The sequence below is a fragment of the Ostrinia furnacalis genome, unplaced genomic scaffold (assembly GCF_004193835.3).
Source record: "Ostrinia furnacalis isolate ACB-3 unplaced genomic scaffold, ASM419383v2 OfSCF2698, whole genome shotgun sequence".
Taxonomy (NCBI): domain Eukaryota; kingdom Metazoa; phylum Arthropoda; class Insecta; order Lepidoptera; family Crambidae; genus Ostrinia; species Ostrinia furnacalis.
This window is the reverse complement of record NW_021132937.1, coordinates 29,140-53,475: the sequence shown is the minus strand read 5'-3', so window position 1 is coordinate 53,475 and position 24,336 is coordinate 29,140. Positions and strand designations below refer to the sequence as shown.

Sequence of the window (24,336 nt, the reverse complement as noted above, 5' to 3'; positions counted from 1 at the left end):
TGAAGTTTTCTTAAAAATCTTTTATTTTTGATGTGAGGATCATAACGCATATAATTGTAGGTTTAAAAAAGAGAGCTAACTTTACATTAAATTACGAGTTCAATAATGACAAAATTAAATACTCACGATGAAATTGCATGAAAAGGAAAATGAAAAACGTCGTGATATAGCCACTTGATGGACAAGTTTTGTGAACCAAATTGTTTATTTCAATAAAATCTCATTAATACCACATTTTCGTGTCGGCTAAACGACATTTAGCCATACAATATTTACACACACAATTCAATTCAAATTCAACAAACACACTCCCAAAACTTTTCAATTGCATTAAATAGGTAGATACTACATTTATAGACCACTATATTTTTACATGGGTCCCTTATTTTGTATTCAATATTTATATTATAATGGTATTGATTATAACTTATTAATCTAGTTCCAATACCATAACTACACTTAAGTATAAATTCGATAAACATTTCAACACATTGACTTGAAAACAATTAAAATATTATAACCTATAATTTTATTATAGCACGACGAAATTAAGTATTTCAGCTTAAACAACATTTCTACATTCATTTACATGAATATAATCACATTTTTTGAACTTTTCTACATTGTTCAGTATTATGGCTTTAATATTTAGGCTTGCTTACGTAAAAGTGCACATAAAGGCCAACAAGGTGAAGTGAATAAAATACACAGGAGCAAAACTTTAAACTTATAAATAAAGAAAAAATCTTTCACTATACAAGCAGGCAAAATAACTTTGCTCAAACATCGATAAATATAAATTGAATGAAATTTTAATAAAGAGGTTATTAAACTTTATTATAAAGTTTCTACAAATTCAGCACTCAGAAATGAATGTCTACTGAAACAATGATGATGTCATCTAGGTACATTATGTCTCCACCAAATCGAGTTAACAAAGATTTAAACTTTAAAACCGTCGATGGGCCCACTCTAGCTATCGATTTAAATGTGAATGAGCCAGCCCATCTCTTTTAAACTCTTTATGAAACGTGCATCAGTGAAAAGTATGTCAAACTTAATTTGGTAAAATTCTGAGACTAATCCAATAAATTATGGATGAATATCAAAAATCGTCTGACATCCTAATACTAATGCGTTTCGAAACGAAGTTCTAGATGCTGAGTGCTTCATTAATAATTTTATTCAGGTAAATGAGAAGCTAAATAATTTGATAAATATTTGAGAAAAGTACATTAATGTTGCAATAAAATTGTATTGTTCGTAACAAGCTCTTCATTATACTTACTTACTTAAATATTTAAGATTAAATAATGACTTTCAGTCGACTTTAATGTTCAATTTCTTATGTCTAAGAATAATTATTTATTTTTATAACTCATGTGAAGTTCTTTGATAAATAAAGTTAAACATTTAACTCTTAAATCTTATTCACTAGTGCATTTTTATATTTTCAATAAACTTATTAAAAAGGCAGACCTACATAATGACCATAACATTAATTTTCTTGAGAAAAATGTTGACGATGTAAAAGTTAAATAAGAAAAAGGGTTGGCAGTATTCAATTTAAGGTCCAGCCTGGCAAACTCGCAAATACTCTGCCTTTGGTAAAAGGTATTCGTCTGTTTGTTTCATTTCTGACATCAGAAAACATCAGTAGAAGTATGCCTTGTCGAAAATTAGGACTATTTACAAGTGTAACAATATCTACCAACCCTTTGAGAAACTACTGATCAGAATCAGGTCTGATTTAAATGCATTTTTTCAATTGCAATAAAACATAATAAGTCTTCCTTCATCGATTCAAGGATCAGCCAAAATATAAATGTCACTAGTACCACTCATCCTGAAAGAGAAAAACAGTTTATCTCTCTCACACATTCAATAACACAACCTCTCTTTCCCACTACGGCACTGCTTCAGTTTTGTTTGACTTTTTGCCTCTCCGTGACAGTTTCCCATAGATTTCTTCTACAGTCTTATTCCTGGTCTCTGGGAAGTCGACTGTGGTGTAGACACAAGCGCTGAAGCATACAATGGCGAAGAAAAGGAAAGTCCAATGGATGCCGATCAGCTCACAAAGGTTCGTGAACCACTTCATCTGGACGAAGTTGCTGAGTTTGGCGCAGATGTTTGTGAAGGCCGACACTGTGCCTCGTAGCTGAAAAATTAATACACAAATTACTTACTTGATTGAAAAATTATTAAAGCAATGACTCGAGATTCTTGAGTAGGTATTCAGAGACCCCTATGTGTATGTGTATTGCTGTACCATCATCATTTCAGCCACTGCTGAGGGCTGAGTGTGAGTTTTTTTCAGTGAGCGCGTCAAAAAATGACATTAAATGTATGATGGATTGTACAGCGCCCCTAGCAAGAAACTTTCAAAAACTAAAATTTTCATACATTTTTTAAACGCGCTTGCTGGTGAGCGCGTTTGTAAAAACTCACACTCAGGCCACTGAACATGCCACATACAAGGAACCTCAAAAAATGCGATCTACTGGTTTTGTCTTACAGCTGGTCCAGCTGCTATCAGCTATCTTCTTGAGATCTTCAGTCCATTAAAAAGTGTAACATCTCAAATCTGGTTTACAAATTATATATTGAACTATAGATCAAGTAGGATATATCTAAACCTACAATTGGAACCAAGATTAAATATAAATAAATAAATATAAATATCCTTAGACATTTTACACTGCGCTTCTAGTCCCAAACTAAGCAAAGCTTGTACTATGGGTACTAGACAACGGATATAAACATACTTAAATACTTTTGTTTTTGTAAATACATACTTATTATACATAGAAAACACCCAGTCCAATATGTTCATGCACACCAATGTTTGTACTGTTCGGGAATCGAACCCGCTACCTCCGGAATAGTAGTCCGTTTCGAACCACTACACCAAACGGTCGATTAGATCCTGGACGATCCAAAATCTTAACGTAGTTCTATCAACTTACTTGGAAAGTGAAGAGATCGGTGATAATGATGTAGGATATCGGCTGGAAGCCAGCAGCGTCGCAAAAGATGCACAGGCACATCGCGAAGACTGGCAGCCAGCCTGGCAGCCAGATGCCGTTGGCAGTCACGTAGAACCAGGCGGATAGGATCAGCATACCCACGCCCACGGCGAATGAGGTGGTGACCAAGAGAAGCTGGAAAATAGAACAGTGTTTTTTTATTTAAAGGAAAAAAATATATTTTGACATTTAGATATTCAGTTTTACCAGTGTAGAAGACATTAGGAACCTGTGAATCTAAGAGATGCATCTACGACTTAATAAGCAATGCTATCAGTGCAATCTGGCAAAGCTCCGGTTTAATTAAAAATCCCAGCGATGGGATTTGCATCAAACCTTAATAATTTGAAAAGTTGACTTGTGGTTGTCGTAGTTACTATTTTTTAACCTTTATTATGTAGCATTTATCGTTATTGATTGTATTTTGAACCATGGTATTACCTACAGTCATACGGATTTAGCCCAGTTATGAGTTACACCAGGCCTGTTTGTTACTTTATGTAAATTCAACAAACACTGAAAGTGAAATAAAATTTTCTGACCTTTCGACCAGTCTTCTCCACAATACACGTCGCCAACGTGGACCCTAATAGCTGGACCAATCCGATCAGCATGACTTGCTTGTTAGGACTGAGCTTCAAACTGATGGTCTCGGAAGCCTTCTCGAAGACGAACCCTGCGTAGATGAGCACGATGAGGTAGCCGTCGAACTGCTGCGTGATTTTGATGATCAGCGTGATGATGAAGGCCTTGCGGGTGGGCTGGTCACGTACTGAGGATATAAGAAATTTTATTTAGATTTTCGAGCCATTTTTTCTAAATTATTTTACCTATGGAGAAATAGGTTAGACTAATTACAATTTCAAGGTACAGTTAGCGTCAAATACATAGTTCGTGACACCCAAAGTAGCCAAAAAAATTCGAAACACGTCTATGTCACAATGAGAATAAGGTTGTGTTGTCAACTTTTTGACCACTTTGGATGCCATGAACTATTTGACACTGTATTTGTGGCTCTCAATAAGGCAAGTTGTCATAAATAAATTTAACGACCACCTGCAGACTTCAAAAACGATAGGTAAGTAGTACATAATTGGATCTTAGGTTATATGCAACCTAAACTATTATAACATTCTATCAGGGCAAGTACCAAGTCAGAAGGATCAAAGAAGAATCATACATGTCTAAACATGTATGATTTTTCTAAAAACACGTGACCAGGAACATTTGTGTCACTTTTCCCTGGCATGTTTAGGTCAGGACATTTGTTTGTGCCCCTCAAGTGTCGTGGCTATTGTGTCCCTTAGTAGGTATATGAGAGTTGATTCCAATTCAATAAAATACTCACGGATAATCCCCCAGACGGACTTATGCTGGGCTACCCGAGCAGAAAAACGATTGCGGCTTTGAGATACGTTATTGGGAAGAGGTAGGAAACCAAACTACAGTAGGATAGGATTTAAGATCTTAAATCTTGGAATAGAAGACTGAATAAAGGGAATCGGACGTTAGTGTCCGCCTTGGTCTGTTTTTCCATTGCTACAAAACCTATCTCTTGATCCCTAATACGAGTATCTTTAGCGATAGGTAGACGTCATGTCATGGGGACTGTTGCTGGCAGTTTGGCCAGCAATCCTCTTTTAATATTGTTTATGGTTTTTTACTTTTTTTAAATATTGTTTTTGGTTTTGAAGTTGCTTTTTTACTGTCTCTTGTGCGGTCTAGTTTTTACGTCTTGAGCTAATATACTGTTTTGGTTATTTGGAGTTTTTCCTTGTTTAGCTTCTTGCATAATAATCACCACCAGCAGGCCTATCTCAGAAACATACAGTCCACTCCATAGCCCTTTTAACAGGGACATTATATCTTTTAGTGTAAGATGGGTTATTCTAAATCAATAAAGCACTCACGGATAATCCCCCAGACGGACTTAGTGTCCGCCTTGGTCTGCTTCTCCACCCGCACGAAGCCATCGATATCCTGCTCCAACGCGCGGTCCACCGTCGACACGCCTCGGAGCCACGCCATCACTGTCTTGGCTTCCTGGAATATAAACATACAATCTGTACTAAGTTAATATTATAAATGCGAATGTAACTCTGTCTGTCTGTCTTGCTTTCACGTCTAAACCACTGAACTGATTTTGATGAAAGGCATAGAGATAGTTTGAGTCCCGGGAAACGACATAGAATAGTTTTTATCCCGGTTTTTGAAACAGGGACGCGCGCGATAAAGTTTTTCTGTGACAGGCAAAATTCCACGCGGGCAAAGCCGCGGGCGGAAAGCTAGTAATTAATACTTTGGAATGTTAATTGGCAATGAGATTCTATGAATTTCTATGGGAATTTTATTATTAATTTTGGAATGTCACGAGAATGTAGATTCCAGAGAATTAATTAACCAGACCAAAGTGCAAAATTCACTGCTCTAGTCCAATTAGTGGATGTTCGAAGGTTAATAGATTGCCGTGGTTTAAGGGTCATGGCAAATAACGCACCGTAAGGTTTTCTTTCTTACCGATTCGGATTGAAAAGATTTTTGCCAGGTGTTTAGCTTTACCACAAGCTGTATCGCTTTTGCACTTGATCAACGAATTTAGCATTAGATGTGCACAATGGTCAAAAATGTGTTAAACGAGCATGTTATGTAAAATCTATAGAATCTATTGTCAGGATCGTTACACGCTTGTCAGGCTATCTTTATATGCTACTGAAAAAATCTGTTAAGTAATTGCCTAATTCAACATTTCCGATATGAAACTTTATATGAGCCTATGAATGGTATCGTAGGTTCTCTATAACGTCGCCTTAGAGTGAAAACTTCGGAAACGCATTTTTAACAGCAGTTTTATTTTACACTTAAGAGGTTTTCACTCTAAGACGTTAAGGCAATCTTACATAGCTGTGATTTTGCTATGAACTTACGAGTCTCCATTTGAGTACCTAATATCCTTATTCAAAGAAAAACTAAGCCTTAAAAATACAGATATTGAACACTACTCACTTCAATCTTCCCCTGCTTGACGAGGAACTCAGGAGTCTCAGGCATGAAGAGCAGCACGAAGAACACCAGTGTCGGCACCAGGAACCCGATCCACAGCATGGCGTTCACGCTCAGGAGATCAGCACACACGTAGCTGGCTAGGTAGCCTATGTTCCTGGATTGTAAAAAAGTCATAATGAGTCGACGCAAAAGTTTTTTTAATCCCAGGTGTGACATAAATATTTTTTTAAATAATTTAATTTCTAGGGCACGGTTTCCCAAACTATGGGTCGCGACCCAGTGGTGGGTCGTGAGCGAACATTGAGTGGGCTCTGCCTGTAGAACGACACACCACCCTACCCATCCAACCGCTGGGCAGTGGGCGAAATTTCCTATAGGTGGGTCCCGAGTTGGGGAACTTGTATTAGATGAGTCGTAGCCCAGACAACTTTCGGAACCACTGTCACGGTAATACTATCTATACAGTATTCCAACTCGGCCATATTTTTGAAATAAATGTCAACAGCCGCGCGGTACGTCACAGTATGACAACATGCGATAGGGATGCCCACCTACAGTACCCAGTTTAAAATACATCTGCCTACTTAGAATTTCTATATAGTTTTGTGATTGTATTTTTTTATTTAGTTAGACAAACAAAATACTTTGGGATTGGAATAGGCTAAAAATGTGTGTTGTTTTGTGATTAGTAGATTTAATTTAGTAAAAACTATTTAAATAATTTCGAAACTTTAATAATCATAATGATCTGTTACTTTCATTTCGGGCGGGCGAAGTCGTGGACAAAAGCTGGTTTGATACAATATAATTTTCATTTCAAATCAAACTGACTGAAAATGACAATTTGACTAGTTTTAGACCAATTTGACCGTAAATGACGGTCAGTCAAATTCAATCAGTTTTGTCATTTTTAACACTTGGCCACCGACGTCCTTTCGGCACATTCGCGACACTTCCGACTTTTGCATACCGAGCGCATACCGAGATTTGAATTTCGAAAGAAAGTTCTCGTTTCGTCAGTTTATATGAAGTTACAATACTGTATGATATTATTACCGTGCCACTGTTCTAGGGTATTGCACCAGTTTATGCCATGTGCTTCTGGCAGAGTAAAATAGGACCACAGACCACCTCACTCTTCCAGTGGATATCGTAAGAGGCGGCTAAGGGTCAAATATGGAAAAATCTGGCGTCCCGAATGTAGCTTCTAGAAAATCAGAGATTCGTGCTCATGCAGTGAAGATTTAGTTGGTCTCTATTGCTTAGTTTAACTCATATGTCTCTATTGCTTGGTTCAATGCTATTATAGTGAAAGTACAAGGTTTTTTGTTCCAAAATAAATTAAAGGCAAGCAAATTAATTTATGTACTGTCAGTTATACTACTCACATTTTTAATAAGAAAAGGCAATGCAATGCGTTGCATACAAATAATGTGTTACATTGTTATGATTTAACCGTCAGTGATGCATAAGAAGTCATTGTACACTCTTGGCCAAAATACGTGCTGGGTGAATTAAAATCTCTTAAGGTTCGGCCAAACTTATGCTAGAACATGCGATGACGACGATTCATCGTTGTAGTTAAATAGGAGTACAACACAAGTTATTTGTGACATTGTGACACTGTGACATGTCATACACTGTACAGTGTACAGTGTACAGTGCAACTAACTTGGTTCATTTGCTTTTAGACTAAGAGCTGGTGAACGCCAGACCTACGTCATTTTATAAAAGCTGAAAGTTTGTCAGCGTATGATCCCAATATAGGATAGAATGTTGGTTAATCATGAAGTTTGGTTCATCGTGGCTTTGGCAGCTATCCTAAAAAAACTGTCTGGCAAGGAGTTCGAACTGTCAAAACTGTCTGGCTGATGTGGAAACAACTTCTAGTCATTGTCCAAATATTATACATAAAAATTAGATTTTATGGTATCATGAATATTACGGATCTCCTCATTCCTGATTCCGATTGATGAAGACTTGAAGATTTGCTCACCTATTCAAGATCAGCAAAGAGCCCAGCGCTCCCCTCAGGTCAATGTCGCTGATCTCCTTGAGGTAGATCGGCAGCACGATGTAGCACGCCGAGCAGGGGATCCCGGCGATGGCTCGTGCCAGTATCAGGGCCCAAGGTTCCAGGCATATCAACTTGATCTGCCAGTACACCTGGAAAACGAAGTTTACGGTCACTAAAGATTCAGTCAAACCAAGTTTACGGTCACTAAAGGTTCAGTCAAAGCGTGTGATCGCGTTGGTTTGGCTGAACCTTAAATGTTAGCTACAAAAACGTTGAAAAATATTGTACTTTCTGTAATTTGTCGTCCTACCTGATCGTTAGTAATTCAAATTCAAATTGTGTTTCTTGTGAAATCACAGGTAGGTACATAAGTCAGGTCATTAAATTTGTATGATAGATCAGCTGTGTTCCGCCGCATGGGCAGACAATAATGTTACCAATGAAATTAAAGTTTTATAAATTAAACTAGCATTGACTATCTATCAGGTCGTTTGCCAATATTTACCATAAATGCAGCTAAAAAGTCACGGAAAAACACAATCTGCAATTTTGTTTTACCCATAAAATATTATCTGTCCTCTTCAATTCGACAGGCATTTTTTTAGCTAGAACTACTAAATAGCAACGAACACCAACCACAAAATGTTCGAAAGCTAGAAGAAACACATCAGTTTCATAAAAACAAAACACAAAAAACTTAAGATAAACAACGGCACCTATCGCTTTATTGTTTGTCGTACGGAAGAACGTTTTTAAGCAGGTTCAATACACTGCTCTTTCAAGCTGGACCGGTAGTCATGGTACAGTAACTTGAGCTAATTTAAATTGGTTACTTTTGTCCAAGGGAAAGAAAGAGGAAGGAACTTCTATTCTTGTTTAAGAAGACAATCTTAATCACGTTAATTGTTCCGATTAAGGAACTCTCTAGGGTACAGAGTATCAGGATTACGGAAATACTTTTGTACGGGGATCGAACCCACGACCTTTATTTAGCAGTAAGTTCAACTAACTACCACTTTAATAGTTTTTTCTCCGTGTATGATATCTCTAATGTCATCTAGGTACGCTCTTAAATAATTCGATCCTTAGCATCGAACTTCTTTAAATTAATTTTGACTAAATTCCTAGCGAGTCCAAAGACAGAACTACTTAACCCTTGAGACTACTAAGCCTTTACTTACTGGTTGGATTTTATTTCGAATTGTCCAGTTATTGGTAGGTAAGTAACTATAATTGTAGTCGTCTTCATAAGATCTTCGAGTCTTCGAATGATTTTAATGTTGATCATGCAAGGCTCGCGAAATGCTAAACTAATATAAAATTTTAATTAATTCTGGTTTAATTACGACGTTGCAATCGAATCTTCTTGTTTATTCAACTTAGAGGGTCCAAAGTAACGTTGTGGTTTTCCTGATACGTTAATAAGACAGATCTGGAAATACCCAATTAAGGTTTTAAATACCAAAATAAGCAGTATTTAAGATTGAAAATGATATTACTTCTCAGTGGTGACTCCAAAAAAAGTATTACATATTTTTTTGAGAATTTGTATCTTACTCCTTGTAGTACAGTCGCGACCACATTCCACATTTTTCATACAATATAAACGCCCGTATTCATAAACATTGCGCAAACTATGAGGTCTCACAGTGCGCGTGGAGACACAGGGTGACACACGAACCAATGTTAGAGCTCTATTCAACGCTGTGCGTTCGATTTGCTGCTTCACTTAAGCAAGCATCGTTTGTGAATACGAGCGTAAGATTACAACGATGATATGTTACATATTTTGTACAATGTACATCATTGACTCATTGATTTTAATAGTAAGGCGACGAACCTCTTTGTTATTTACAGCTTATAAGCTTTTAGTACAATATTTTATCTTGACGTTGAAATGTTATTCATCATTGTCCATCTTCTTTCTTCCTCCATTCGTTCTCTTCCCTCTTCGTATATGTTCAACTGGTTCATGCTTATTCATGCCATACTTTGAGGTTCTATACAATATGGACTATGGTGTACGATGGGCAACAAGAATATCAGTGTGCCTACCATGAGTTTACGTTAGGTGTGCTCGCTAGCGACTGCGTAAAAAAATGACATTTAAATGTATGACATATTGTGCAGCGCCCCTAGTGGCTACTTTCAAGAAATAAAACGTTCATAGAATTTTTTGACGTATTCGCTAGCGAGCTCACCTAACGTAAACTCATGGTAAGCACACTGATGCTATGAATTGTACAGTCACGTCAAATAGTTCTTGACAGCCAAAGTAGACAAAAAATTTTCAACACGTCTTCCAGCGACTTGGGCCACTTTTAGTCTAAACCAAGCTCTAAGGAAGACTCCAATTGGAATAAATTTGTGTTATCGACTTTTTAGCCACTTTGGGTGTCACGAACTATTTGACGCTGACTGTACCTTGATATTTTTATCTTTTGAACATTTTAAAGATCAAACCACATTATTAGCATAGAACAGGTAGGTAATGGTTTCTCAGAGTGCATCAGAATCGATCAGTGTTATCGCTTGCGCACGCGCCGCTTGTTTTTATAGCGGCGATTTGTCTTTTTATTGACATTGGTTTTTGTATTGAATACTTTGGGATATTGCGGTGTGAATACTTCTATTTGTTTGTGGAGGAAGTTTATTTTTATAGCCTGACCAGGAACATAAAAACCCTGGCATAGAGGCGCGGCAATTGCATTTGATATTGCAACACTGAGTACAGTCATACCTGTGTTAAATTAATAAGCTAACTTTATGTATCAGGATTCAGGATTACGGGCTAATTTGATATTTTTATAAATTAACGAAAAAATATTATTATAGGTAACCTGGTTTAAATAAATAAAATGAAATTATCAATCGAGCTAGTAGGATTTATTTTATTATTCATCAATAATCAAATTCAGAACTTGAATATTCAACTGCAATGTCTGCTCATGAACGCTTCAAACTCGGTACTTCTTTCCCAATTCCATAAAATTCAACACTTAGAAAGTGACAATTTTTTTAAAAATAGGTAGTTGAAACAAACCACAGCTAATTTTCATAGTGGACTGTACTATACGATAAACATGTCAGTCAATTTGACAACCTTTGTCGGAAACATTATTCAATGAAAATATTGTCCGAACCCTTAATATTTCTCTTCGACAAATACTTTAAAATATTGTGAACCACTTTTCTTTCACGACTATAAAAAGATTTTAGCAATTTTATTCACAAAATCTATTGCGCACATATAAAATAAAGTTTGTTTACACTTTGACAGCAATAGACTGACACGCAAGGTGACATGTCAATGAAGTTTTCAGTTACTGTTGCCATTAAAAGAAATTAGTACCATTAGTTTTCCGCAACATGGCGAGGGTTTTTATGTTCCTGGTCAGGCTATACGCGTTTTGATCGGGAATGTTTGGATGAAATTGATATTGAAAATGTCGATAGTCAGGTAGATATTTAAAACAAAACTGACAATCAGGATATAACAAGTTGGAATAGCGCAGTTCAACCGGTTTTGTCGTTAAAAATAGATGAAAATGTTGGAAGCTGGATTATGCTGGTGACGAATATAATGATCAATGGGGGAGTTTGCCCGAAAAAAGCGCTTGGAAGCGCTTATAAGCGAAATGGCGATTGCTACGGCAGTTTTCGGCGAGGACACGTTTGCTATAGCTTCAATAGTGACGTATTTCATTCATTTTAGCGTGACAGCGCTTACCGCTTAGCGATCGCCATTTTGCTTACGAGTGCTTCCAAGCGCTTTTTTCGGCCAAAAGCCCCCATTATTTATCTTCAAGATAACGCCGGTTTATTGCTGAGCGAATTTCCATACAGATTTACTTATAATTCCCTATACCTACTGATAGAGTTTCAAAAGATGAAAACTATACACTTCGAACTAGGCCAGTCTTTCCCAAAGTGGGCGATAACGCCCCCTTGTGAGCGCTGCAGGCTTAAAGGGGGGCGGTAAGAGACCCAGAAAAAAGTAGACTAAATAAGTTTGGGAACCGCTGAACTAGGCTATTAAAATGTGAATCAGAAACTCTCAAATAGAATGTACTCACGATCAAAGACAGAGTTGTGGCCAGCGTCATCATCTTCCTCCCAAACCTATCCGTCAGGTAGCCCATGGGTGCCCCAAAGATGATGGCGGTGATGTAAGTGACCGACGTCATCCAGGAGATGTCGCTGCTGGTGAACGGCTCTGGTGATGGGCCTTCTGAAGACTGGAGTAGCGCGATCATCGGTGATAACCAGCCTTGGACCATCCCGAAGCTTAGCAGGGGTATGGTTACTGGAACAAAAAGGACATCAACAGGTCATTTAGTCGTCACTATAGGAGCACTCATCATCAAGTCATTCAGTTCCTACTGGCCCACTGCAGGAGATCCTCTCCAAGATACCAGAGGCAGATGGAGGATTATTTATACTCCTCACGCTAGCCAGAGGGGTTGGCGATGAGAACAAATATTCTGTCTAATTTACCAGAGGCAAATGGAGGATCTCCTCATTTCTGATTCGATCACGCAGGGAAACTCCGAGCATAGCACGCTCCATCGCTCTTTGGGTGACCTTGAGCCTTCTTATGAGACCCATAGTAAGCGACCACGTCTCAGATCCGTATACCATCACTGGCAACACACACTGATTATAGACTTTTGTATTGAGATTTGGACGGATTAAACGGACTTATTAGAGACTGAAAATTCTTGAAAAAGTTAATTGTTCAACTGCCATCGATATCGAAAAAGATAACTAGTATAGTAAAACAGTGCGGGATTTTTTTCAGAGACTTACCTATTACTTCTTAGTGCTCACTGTAGATTGATTACCAGCTATTTCGTTCTATCAGTATACCTAATATGAACATAATTATTATGTAGTTAATGTGATAAATTATGTAAGTTGGTAGGACTGTATCAATTTGCGATGAATTGAAAATCATGTCATGCAGTCATACTATTTTCATACAGACAGTTGAAATTAGCTTAAAAATGACTCTTTGCATTATTTATTTAGCCGAAAATTTACTTTATCTATTTCTAAACATATTTATAAAGCGCATAATTGGATTGACGCGTCATTCAACGTCAATAGAAAAATAATTATCTGTGCCTCTAGCACGAAAAACTTTCGTCTTCGAACCGTTTGCGTATTCTACAAATTTCGACACAGCCTTCAAATTCAACGATAACTTATCTATCTCGACTGTCGAATTAAGTAGTGATTCAATATCTCCAATATCTCATACTAATTTCATTTTACGTCGCGTTCACAGGGGCGCTGTTTAAGTTTTCACTTCTCATACTAAATCTTTTGATAGCGATTCGAATACGCAAACGATTCTATGTCAAAAGTTTTTCGTGCTAAAGGTACTGAACTACTGATCATATTAGTTTATAAATTACTACATTTCGAGCCAGTTTTTACTATTTATACATAAATAGTTATAGCTTTTTTGTGTCGTGTGAATTGCAACCATTTGAATTCATTTAGCTCATATTATGTAATAGATTAGGTAAATGCCAAAATTGATGACGACAATTTTACAAGGTCAATAATACTGCACGAGGTTGCAAAGTAGTTTAAAATTTAACGAATTAAGAAAATCTGTTAGGACCATCATTTGATAAGATATTTATTTGTGTCTTTAAAAGGGGTCACTGACGCACTATCACGAAATCTTAGAAACTACAAGTGCTAGGAGTCTCTTGCATGGGGGTTCCTTTTAGAACGTAGGGGCTCACTAAAAGGGGATTTTGCAAAATTAAACCCTTAAGGGGGTAAAACAGGATCCACACGTACGAAGTCGCGGCCGACCGCTAGTGGATAGATAAGAATAAAACACTTTTTGTACATCACACAAACCATATAAGATAGAAATACACGCAAAGGAGACGACACAATTCTTATCGACTGTCTTATCGTTATGAAGAAAGCTTAAAAAAAGCTATTTGACTTTTTTGTTTTATTAACACACAATAAAATCGCTTGATAAGTAAGTAGCTAATTCTTTTATTCATACTGTAGCTTATTTAACCTGAGTCAAGTTAGGTTAGGTTAGGTTAAGAATAAGTGTGGTAGTGAAGGCTTTGTCCGGAATCCCACAGTTCCTTCCCACATAAGGCGAATGACGGAGGACCGGGGTCTTTTTAGTGGGTATGCCTTTGTCCTTCTGACTTGGTGAGCCCCACATAACCTACCCTGTCCCCGCAGGATAGGTATGCAATTCAATGCATTTTTTCCCCGAAAAAAAAAAAAAAAAAAAAAAAGGTTAAGAATAAGTGTGCCTCCCCCTATAGGTAGAAGTTCCATTTTGGCCCGCGGCCAGTAACTTTTTAAAAGATTTATGTCTACGTGTTACTGAATGACTCTTTACCGTACGGTACCTATTGCTAGACTTTAAACTTTAAAGGATTAATCTTTAAATTTAAAACAGTGTTGAGTAACAATGTTTTGCCAAAATCTCCCTTACACTCTGCATCATACCTACCATTGTTTTGTCTTGACCATTTGTCTGCTGTCTGTGTGATCAGCTGCAGTAGGTAATTAAGTTAAATTTTATTCAGGTATGAAAAGTGTTCGAGGTAAGTATATTAATTTTCCTTGGGTAATAACGGCACAGGTAAACAGTCTTAAGTTTTGGGACAGGAGCAGGACATTAATAACACTTTTCTTGCAATCGTCACATCATCATCATCATCATTTCAGTCACAGGACGTCCACTGATGAACATAGGCCTCCCCCAATGATTTCCACATCGGCCGGTTGGTAGCGAGCGGCCTGCATCCAGCGCCTTCCTGCTCCTTTATGAGGTCATCGCGGTCCATCTTTTTCTTGCAAAATCGCACTTATAAGGCCAGTAAGACAGTTCTGTTTAGCTTGAAGTGCCATCGTCCAATCCAATTTTGTCCAAAATTCTACGTCATTGGACAAAATTCTACGTGCTCACGGACCAGGCTTTATATATAATTCATCATTTTTTATCACTATTGTATTAGGTAGGTAGGTTTTTGAAAAAAAAAAGAACAAACCAGTTGTTAATTTATCACGATGCAATTTTTATGATTCACCACTTCCATTATTTAGCAGGTAACTTACGTATTCATTTTCTATCTGCACTTGTGTTTATATGTATTGGCAAAGCTGTTAAAACTAGTTCAATACAGATGGAAAACCAACTACTTATGTTATTGGTAATAAGTAACATGAAAACGTTATTTGTTTTTTGGTGCAGCTGACAATGTATCTGTCATCGTAAAATTAAGAATTCCGCCAGATTATATTCAGACGTAGTTAGATAGTCTAACATAAACTAATTAACTCACTGTTAGTTTACAATCTCACGCGTTATATTATAAACTGACGGATTTCACAATTTCACGTTGATATGGTCCAATTAATTTCATTAATTAATTTTATTTGGTTACTTAAAAAGTGTTAGAAGTGAAAATTGTAATTCAGAAAAACGAAAAGAAAAGAGAAAACGCTTTCAAAAAGAAAAATAAATTACAGTTTACAGTATGTAACTGCAGCAGACTAAATCTACTTAAATTATTACCTATAACACTTAAAAACATGAGCGTTAATGTGTACAGTACAGTGTAATTAACTCAAGAGTAGAAAACGTTTTAATTTTCAAAATTTTTAGCAGGTGGTTGGAGGTCTTTGTACTACCATCATTATCATCATCATCATTTCAGCTACAGAACGTTCACTGCTGAACATAGGCCTCCCCCAATGACTTCCACATCGCACGGTTGGTAGCGGCCTGCATCCAGCGCCTTCCTGCTACCTTTATCAGGTCGACCATATTTGCTCAGAAATTAGGATGATGTTTACTAACCCTTCTTTGAAAGCTTTTGTCCGGCACTTGACTCTCAAATCATGATGATGATTTTATTGAAGTGTACTGTACTTAACAAAACCAGCAATCATAACTGATTTCGAGTTCAATGAGCATACTTTAGTGATGGCGTGACACAAATCGAGGGCTATTTGTCCCATTGGTATTAATTTCCACTAATGCTTGCATTTATAGACTAGTACTAACTACAGTGAATTGAGATTAGAGCAAAGTTGTAAACGCGAACACGAATGCTGTGATAAGGCTAGTGGCACACAGCGAGGCAAACTACGCTGGACCGTAAAGAAAAAGGGTCGGTTAGAAAATTTTCAAAATTAAATGTCTTCAAAAGTACCTGACCTGGCTTTAAGAAATATAGACTAAAATATTTCAACCTTTTTTTTTAAACATATGTACAATATATCAAAAAGATTAGTTTTTGCAGTGTGTTTTGTAAACTGAGGATAAGTATTAAAGATTTTCTAACTGACCCTTCAACCCTTTTTCTTTGCGGTCCTGTGTTTTCAAACGTTTAGGCGTGTAAGTATTTTGTTTAACTATTAACTTTCAAATTATTAGGTACCTGCAGTGAATACGATTTTGGGCATGTTTAATTGGTTTGTGTTAATGTTGTAAACTTTTTTATATCCAACTCCACCATCGCTAGTGAAGACTGATAAAACGTTTTCGTTATTTATTTACGCATTTTGTTTAGTTATTTGAAGTCTCTATCTATACCCTTCAATAAATTAAAGGTGAAAAAGGTAGCTACACTTTCCAAGTGGTCGTGCAAGTTAGCTAAATAAAATAAAAGAATGACTACTGATTTTCACTCTATTTGCTCACCAAATAAACAAAAAAACGCACGTGTAAACCTCACGTTTTTGATTCATTCATGCACAAGTAAAATACGTATAAATATTAACATATTGACAGATTGTTTGCGTGTCTTGGCCATAAATTATTCCAAGAGGACAAACAGCACAAAAGACAAAGTGTTTTAATAAAATGATAGTAAATAGTCCAAATTATATTATGTATGAAGTTTTGTATCCGATTCTTGATAGACAAAACGGCAATGGTGGACCGACGACCTCATGAAGGTAGCAGGAAGGCACCGGATGCAGGCCGCTACCAACCGGGCGATGTGAAAATCATTAGGGGAGGCCTATGTCCAGCAGTGAACGTCCTGTGGCTGAAATGATGATGATGATGAAACAATAATTTTATTAATTGTAAACTATGCCTTCCTTAATTGTAAATTTTTATTAGGTAGCTGTGCTAGAGGTAATTAATATTCAAATACCTAATTCTTTTACCGATGTACACTATTGTACACTAACTTGCTAAATGTAACGAAGCAAGCCTATATTGTTTCATAATTCCGTGGAACCACATCCATCATGTGCTCTGCTTAAATAAAAAAACAGATGTTTGAACACATCCATCATGTGATCCTAAATAAAAAAATGTGTTATTATGTATACAGATGTTTTTATTTAAGATCACATGATCGTTCAATATGTAAAGTAGCAGAAATAAATTTCACACATGACTTTGTTTCCGAATTTAAGATTCGATTCGAACTCGTTAAGAATTAGTATTTTGCATCACAATACAACAAAGCCAATTAGCACGAACGTTTGCAAATCAATTTAGACAGTGTGACTTATGAGTCAGTTTTTGCTATAAGTTCGGTTTTGCAACTAAAAAATATTCTGATGTAGACTGTACAATCTCCATAAACCTAGTGGTAAGACTACATGTCACAAACACAGAGGTACCGGGTTCGACCTATACTGGAGGTAAAACTAGAGGCTTGTTCTAAGTCCGCCTGGTTAACATGGTTTTACAAGATATCATACAATTTGTACCTATGACATCATGTTGACTTAATTAGTCATGCAAACATTAAAAATAGATAGGGATAAAGGTAAACATTAGGTACCACAACACAACAGCTCTAAAGAAGTAAGATAACCAGTTCCTATGTAGTATCCTCCGCTAAAGCTCGCTTCGGCCTGATTATCACTTTCCATCAAGTGCAGGCCAAGAGCTTCTCCGTTGTGGGCTTTTAGATTAATAAAGCTTAGCTAGATGGATAGTCTTCATACAAATGCTTCGACAAATGTGAGGAAAAATCTTGTCATTACTGTTATGTCATTAGTGTCAAAACGTTGTTAAAAATGTTTAAATTAAGGCAATTTTTTCAACAGTGAGAGATTTATATCCACATTTATCGTAATAAAATGTTATTATTTAAAAAATATTTATAATGATATTTAAACAACTGAAACAAAAAAGTTTCAAGTTTCAAGTGGACCCTAAAAGTTGCCTCATTTTTCGTGCGCTTACTATATAACTAGGCTTTATTAATCTATGGTTGTGAAACTTGTGGGTAATACTCTCGGTGTGCCCACCGCCTTTAAGCTAGTTTACGAGGATCGTTCATTGATAAAATTAATTACAAAAACTACCTACTAGAGTCTAGAAGCGGCGTCGTCAAAGTTTTTTTACTTTATAGCCCATAATTGGATGCCGTGAGTAGCCGGCGCCATTATTATTGCGATTAGGGTCAACGTATTAATGGAAGTAAACATTGTTAAATGGGCTTTGATGCTAATTCTAAAGAGGTAAGGTTTTGTAGGTACTATTTTTAGATATTTTCCCCTTCTGCTATGCTTCTGCCCATGGGGGTCCTAGGGGCAAGTCATATCCAGCTTCTGGCCTGGGGGGACAAGTCAGATTTTTTAGGTCAGATAGATAGTTTGAATCAGTTCCTTCAAAGCGATTTCACCCCCCCACCGGGTAAGTACGCCAATGGACATAATTGATGTTAAGTTGGACTGAGGATCTGGTGGATCCTCGGTCCAACTTAACATCACATTAATTGCCTGGATCTGGTGCCTGGATGCGACCGGCGCAGGACCGGTCTTTGTGGAAATCCTTGGGCCTTTGTCCAGCAGTGGACGTCTTTCGGCTGAAACGAACGATGTTAAGTTGACATTAAGTTAATAATCACAATGAAGAACCTCTAATAATAATCGGTTAAAAAAAGTAGAAAATATACAAACACAATCTAGAACTCAGTTATCAATTCATCAGCCCAAGTTGAAAAAACTAAACACAATAAAAACCAGCCACGAATTAAAACGTGTTCCATGCCGTTTTATATTTATTATCTACTGTTGTTGTCTGACCTATGACAAAAATATGGACTTGATTAAAAAAATGCAATTTTCAATGTCATTATTTCGTCTTAATTTCTATCGGAGGCGCTGTAATTAATAACGATAGGTTTATGTAAGTAGGCCACGGAATGTAGAATCAAATTAAATCAATTAACTAACTTCTCGATTGATAACAGTCTCGACATAACGAGTTAGATAGGTACAGAAGAAATAAAAGATCGTTTTTATCAAAAGTGCATTTCAATTCAGTACCTAACCTATACATACATAGATACACCGATTAGTCGACCCTTACTTAACTTCGAACTCCTCTCGTTGCGGGTCCAATGACAGTATAACCTGTGGTATAACTTTTCCCCGGGACAATCTTGACCATCATTTTGTTGCATTTTTATTGGCGGTTAAGCTGCAGATCCTGGCTACACAGGAGTTGCAGCGGTGGGGACAAGAGGTGGGAATTGTTTTTTATGCATCGGTTACAAGACCTTACATAATATTTTAGGTCTCGATATTTTTTCGTGACGTTTGTTTCGAGAACTTTGCGTTTAAAAATTCTTTACACCTAGTACTGTATAGTTTTCCATAGCTGGGAGTCAACGAGTGAGGTGAGCTAAGTATTTGTTATTTTAGCAAAGGCTTCTAAAATGCAAGTGAAGTCAGGGTTTGAGCAGATATTAAACACTTTTCGAGTGAGAATGGGATCCACATTTTGCGCACAATTTTACAAATCAAAAGAATGTATAACTTGTTTTTTCGTCTGCTTTAGTATGTCCTAGAATTCAATAACTTTCACTGCACAAAACAAGTCTATGGATTTTCTACTATAAATTCCTCAAATCATTGGATATCGTAGAATTGGACAAAATCAATTGATTGGTTTGATAATTAGTTATGTTAACATTAGGCCTTGGGAAGGCCAGACCCGTCTGGCCAGCGTGGGGAGTTTTGGAGGATCCATTTGCCTCTGGTAAATTAGAGGGGCATGCTCCTGCAATGGAGACTAAATTACCTGATGATAATGAAATAGTTCGTTCGTTCGTTCGTTCGTTTCAGCCGAAAGACGTCCACTGCTGGACAAAGGCCTCCCCCAAGGATTTCCACAAAGACCGGTCCTGCGCCGCTTGCATCCAGGTACTTCCCGCGACCTTCACCAGATCGTCGACCTGCGATCTGCGATCTGCGTGATCGAATCAGAAATGAGGAGATCCGTAGGAGAACCAGAGTGACTGACATAGCCCGCAGAATCGCTAAAATCAAGTGGCAGTGGGCGGGGCACATAGCTCGTAGAGCTGATGGCCGCTGGGGCAGGAAAGTTCTTGAGTGGCGACTACGAGCTGGAAGACGTAGCGTGGGCAGGCCTCCCACTAGGTGGACCGACGAATGAAATAGTACAATACCCAATTTATTTATTAATCAAAGTATTTTAGTAAATTTACATTTTGTAACGATCTAAATTTTTCAAAACTTTTTTACCTTTTTTATCAACAGATGGCCAAGGTATTGCTTTGAAAAGCATTAAATGTTTTTTTCTTCATACCTACCTAGACAAATGTTATGTGTAACAGCTGTACCTACCTACTCGTACACATTTAATTTTTCACGGTTGCCGTTGTTAAGACAAAAAAACTCAATAGTTTTTTATTTTCATTTAAATAATAAAAAACTCCGTCAAAGAATTACCTAAAAATTAAACTGTAACTGAAGTGTTTCATTCAAAAGTTCTTAAACTAACCATTGTTTTCCATCTTTGTTTGATTACAAAGACATAAAAATCACCGGCATAATTATTTGATTAGAAGGTGCTGAAGGCAAAAAGTTCAATTCAAAGACCGGGTCAAGTTTTAGAACACAAAATAAATCGTATACTACCTAATAAATAAAAAAATTTGGTCAAATCTTTCTTTCTCTTGTTGTTTTGAGATTTCTTAGGTACTTATCACTTTTTATCTACTTACTTACTAATATTATAAAGCTGAAGAGTTTGAAAAATTCTTTCAGTGTTAGATAGCCCATTTATTGAGGAAGGCTATAGGCTATACAACATCACGCTACGATCAGCAGGAGCAGAGCAACAATGAAAAATGTTGCGAAAATGGGTTTTCACGCGTACGAAGTCGCAGGCACATCTAGTCACAAATAAAATGATACAATTTTTAATTAGATAAGGGGGCTATTCACCAACTCGACACGACCATTTATTACAGACTGGACTGGAGATAATGACGTGTGTCCAGTTTTGTGAATAACCCAAGAAAAGAGCCACTTGCTGGTTGTCACCAGAGTAAACGAGACGAAGTCAATAGAGGGAAAACTTGTCGACTAATTTTAGATTCCGATTACATTTACAGAATCGAGTGGACTGTTGGCCGTCGACCTTTTTGTTTATCAGTTTTTGATCGGCATTTCAATTAATAATACAGTTTTCACAAAAAACCCAAAGCCTCCTTATTTATTATTTTATCGTAACTTAGGTACGGGCCACTTATTATTCCTATGCCAATGAGGTAATGTATTCTAAATTAACCGATGAGATCCTCAGATAAGGATCCTAACTAATGTATTTAACGACTTTTCAGTATTTTACAAAAAGGTAACATTCAGTAAAAGAAAATAAAGAAAAACGTTGGAATCAAATTACTCTAGGTACCTAGTTACCTAAGTTTTAGTTTTGTTTCAAATTGAATGCAGTTTTGGAAGAATTTCAATTTTCTTCTGGACAACTTCGCGCATTATGTTGTCAAGATCCATTTTAATTATTAGAAAAGAAAAATATTTAGTTCAGATCGTATAACCATATTTTTGATCCCTAGGTTAAGTAAGGTTTTCTGTGACAAACCAAATTCTAACATGGACATAGCCACGTTCAGAAGCTACTACACGACTAGCAATATAATTATCCTAATAGGTGATAACAGTGATGAAACTTGACCATGACAATTGGTTCAAGAGGAGTTGAAAGGTCACGTATCACGTTAATATGTCACAAACTTAGCATAGCTATCTATTGTTTTCATTGGCCTACTAATCGATCGTTTTAACTAAATACCATCCACTACTGGACAAAGGGCTTCCCAAGGATTTACACATGGACCGGTCCTGCTGCCCGCATCCAGGTGCTGGACAGCAATATCGTCAGTTCACCCAGTGGGAAGCTTACCCACACCGCGTCTTCCAGTTCGTGGTCACTCGAGAGCTTTTTTTGCCCTACGAGCTTTCTATGTGCCTTTGGTTCTCTTAAGGATCTTCTCAATTCTTCTTCTTTCATTATAGGACGAAACAGATTATGATGGAATATATTTGATTCTTTTCCCATTGTATTTTAAAGGCATAATTCCAAGGTCAAAATCTACGTGCAATGCGCAATTTAAAAAGTAACAGCATACAAATGCACAGCCATGCAAAATTGAATGACAATGAATGACAAACAAACAAGTTTAACTGTATCATGTATGGAGGAAAAAATACCATACAATTTATTATATTGAATAAATTAACTGTTATTGATTACTTTTCTTTGGACGACATTATTTATTGAGTAAATTATTATAACAAAGATGAATCTATAATTTATTGGTATGAAGAGAAAGAGAAAGCACCTTTCTCGAATAAATGTTTTATTTTTTTGTTGTTATTATTATTATTTGTTTATTTTTGTGCTACACTACACCTGCACACACCTGTTTGTGGTTTCACTTGCGCTGGATTATTTATCTGTTTTCATAATACTTTAAAATACACACGAAATTGTTTGTAAAACAATGCATTTTTATTAGTTACTTATTATTACTTTAATTTGTTATTGCGATAACCATTCATGCCGAAATAAGTTTTTCTGCTTCGATCATTATTTTATTCTCATATATGACCACTTGGTTTGTTGTTGCTCTAACTAATTTGTGTGCCCTAATGGTCATTAGAGCTGCGATCGGGATTAAATTGTAAAAAAATAAACTTTAGGAAAGCTCCTAGACTAATAACGTATACTTAGTTTATGGCTTATAGAGCAAAAACTACTTGCACAAAATTCTTCAGTTTCTTGAGTGTTACCCAGCGAGCACAAGTTGCAAGTTTGGATGGTCCAGACTGGTCCTTACTCCATGAATAGGTCGGACCAAGAAATAAATCACATTTATGCTTTGCAATTTTAGGATTTTTACTGTTGATTTCTACTCGGCTAAAGAAAATAAATAGTTACAGATTTTTTTCAGGCATCCTTCTGTTCTTACATCTACCCTCAAATTACTTTTAAATTTATCAAATGAACCCTATTTGCAATTATAAAGTTAACTTATCAATAATTAGCTGTAGACATTGGGATGCTATGATGATTTTAAGTTTAAGCACAAATTGAATTATTTTTAAGCACAAAGTTTCACGGTGTTTGTTAAAATTGCCAACTTAAAACCTAGGTAGGGTTTTAAGTTGTATGCTGGGCATTTATGTTTTCGGTAAAATGCTGTCTAAATCGGTGTAGCAATTTACTTGTAGTTACTTTATGGGCATACTCTAAACTCAATTTTCATTTGTAGGTAGATATGTGAATTATTTTTGCATCTAATAAAAAACAGATTGTGATCATTTACCTACTTTCTGTGTAAAATAAAGGAAAATGCCTACATAATATTTATGTTTAAAATATAAATATTTTTGGATCCGCTATTTTTATTTTTACAACCCGTTTATCCCTACCTTGATGACGTCTGCATTTTAATCTTCCCAAAATTCAATCAAAAATTCAACTCACAGATAATGGCGAACAAATATTGGTTAATCCGAGTCCCATTCTGCCACATGAACTTGCTCAGTAAAAAATTCATTTTCACACAACTCAACGCAACCTATGACCGGCCACCGGTGCGTCTGAGAAACGACTGAGGGTGCTAAGATGCGCGGACGCCTGTTTACGCCGCGAAACTGTCAACAAACAATACATTTTTGCGCGTTGATGCTGCTGAATGGTGACATTCCGGTTGATAGACGATCCTTCTGACGGGATGTTGGATGGATGTTGAAGCAGATAGGTTTTATATGCCAGTATTGGAGGATTCCGTTGACAAAGCTTTTATTAGGAGGTCAGAGGTTTAAAAATGTAAAGGGTACCACTACCACACCACTACTTAGTTAAGTTAGCTTGCAGTTTGTAAAAGTGAATCCGCAATTTTCTTCTCACTTGTACCTACATAATTAATAGTCAGCAGGAGACCTATAGACACCCTTTGAGAACCCTTTTTTGTCGAT

At 36.7% G+C, this 24,336-nt stretch overlaps 1 protein-coding gene across 1 annotated transcript; it reads right to left on the bottom strand.

Moving 5' to 3' along the window:
* Positions 1–162: 162 nt before the first annotated feature.
* LOC114356172 (facilitated trehalose transporter Tret1) lies at positions 163–24,029 on the bottom strand. Its single transcript, XM_028309293.1, has 8 exons — positions 23,843–24,029; positions 12,126–12,355; positions 8,029–8,198; positions 6,033–6,186; positions 4,940–5,072; positions 3,572–3,801; positions 2,970–3,164; positions 163–2,161 (listed from the first exon to the last, which is right to left on the bottom strand). The coding sequence occupies exons 1-8, from the start codon at positions 23,913–23,915 to the stop codon at positions 1,907–1,909; spliced, it is 1,440 nt and encodes a 479-aa protein (XP_028165094.1). The 5' UTR covers positions 23,916–24,029; the 3' UTR covers positions 163–1,906.
* Positions 24,030–24,336: the final 307 nt, after the last annotated feature.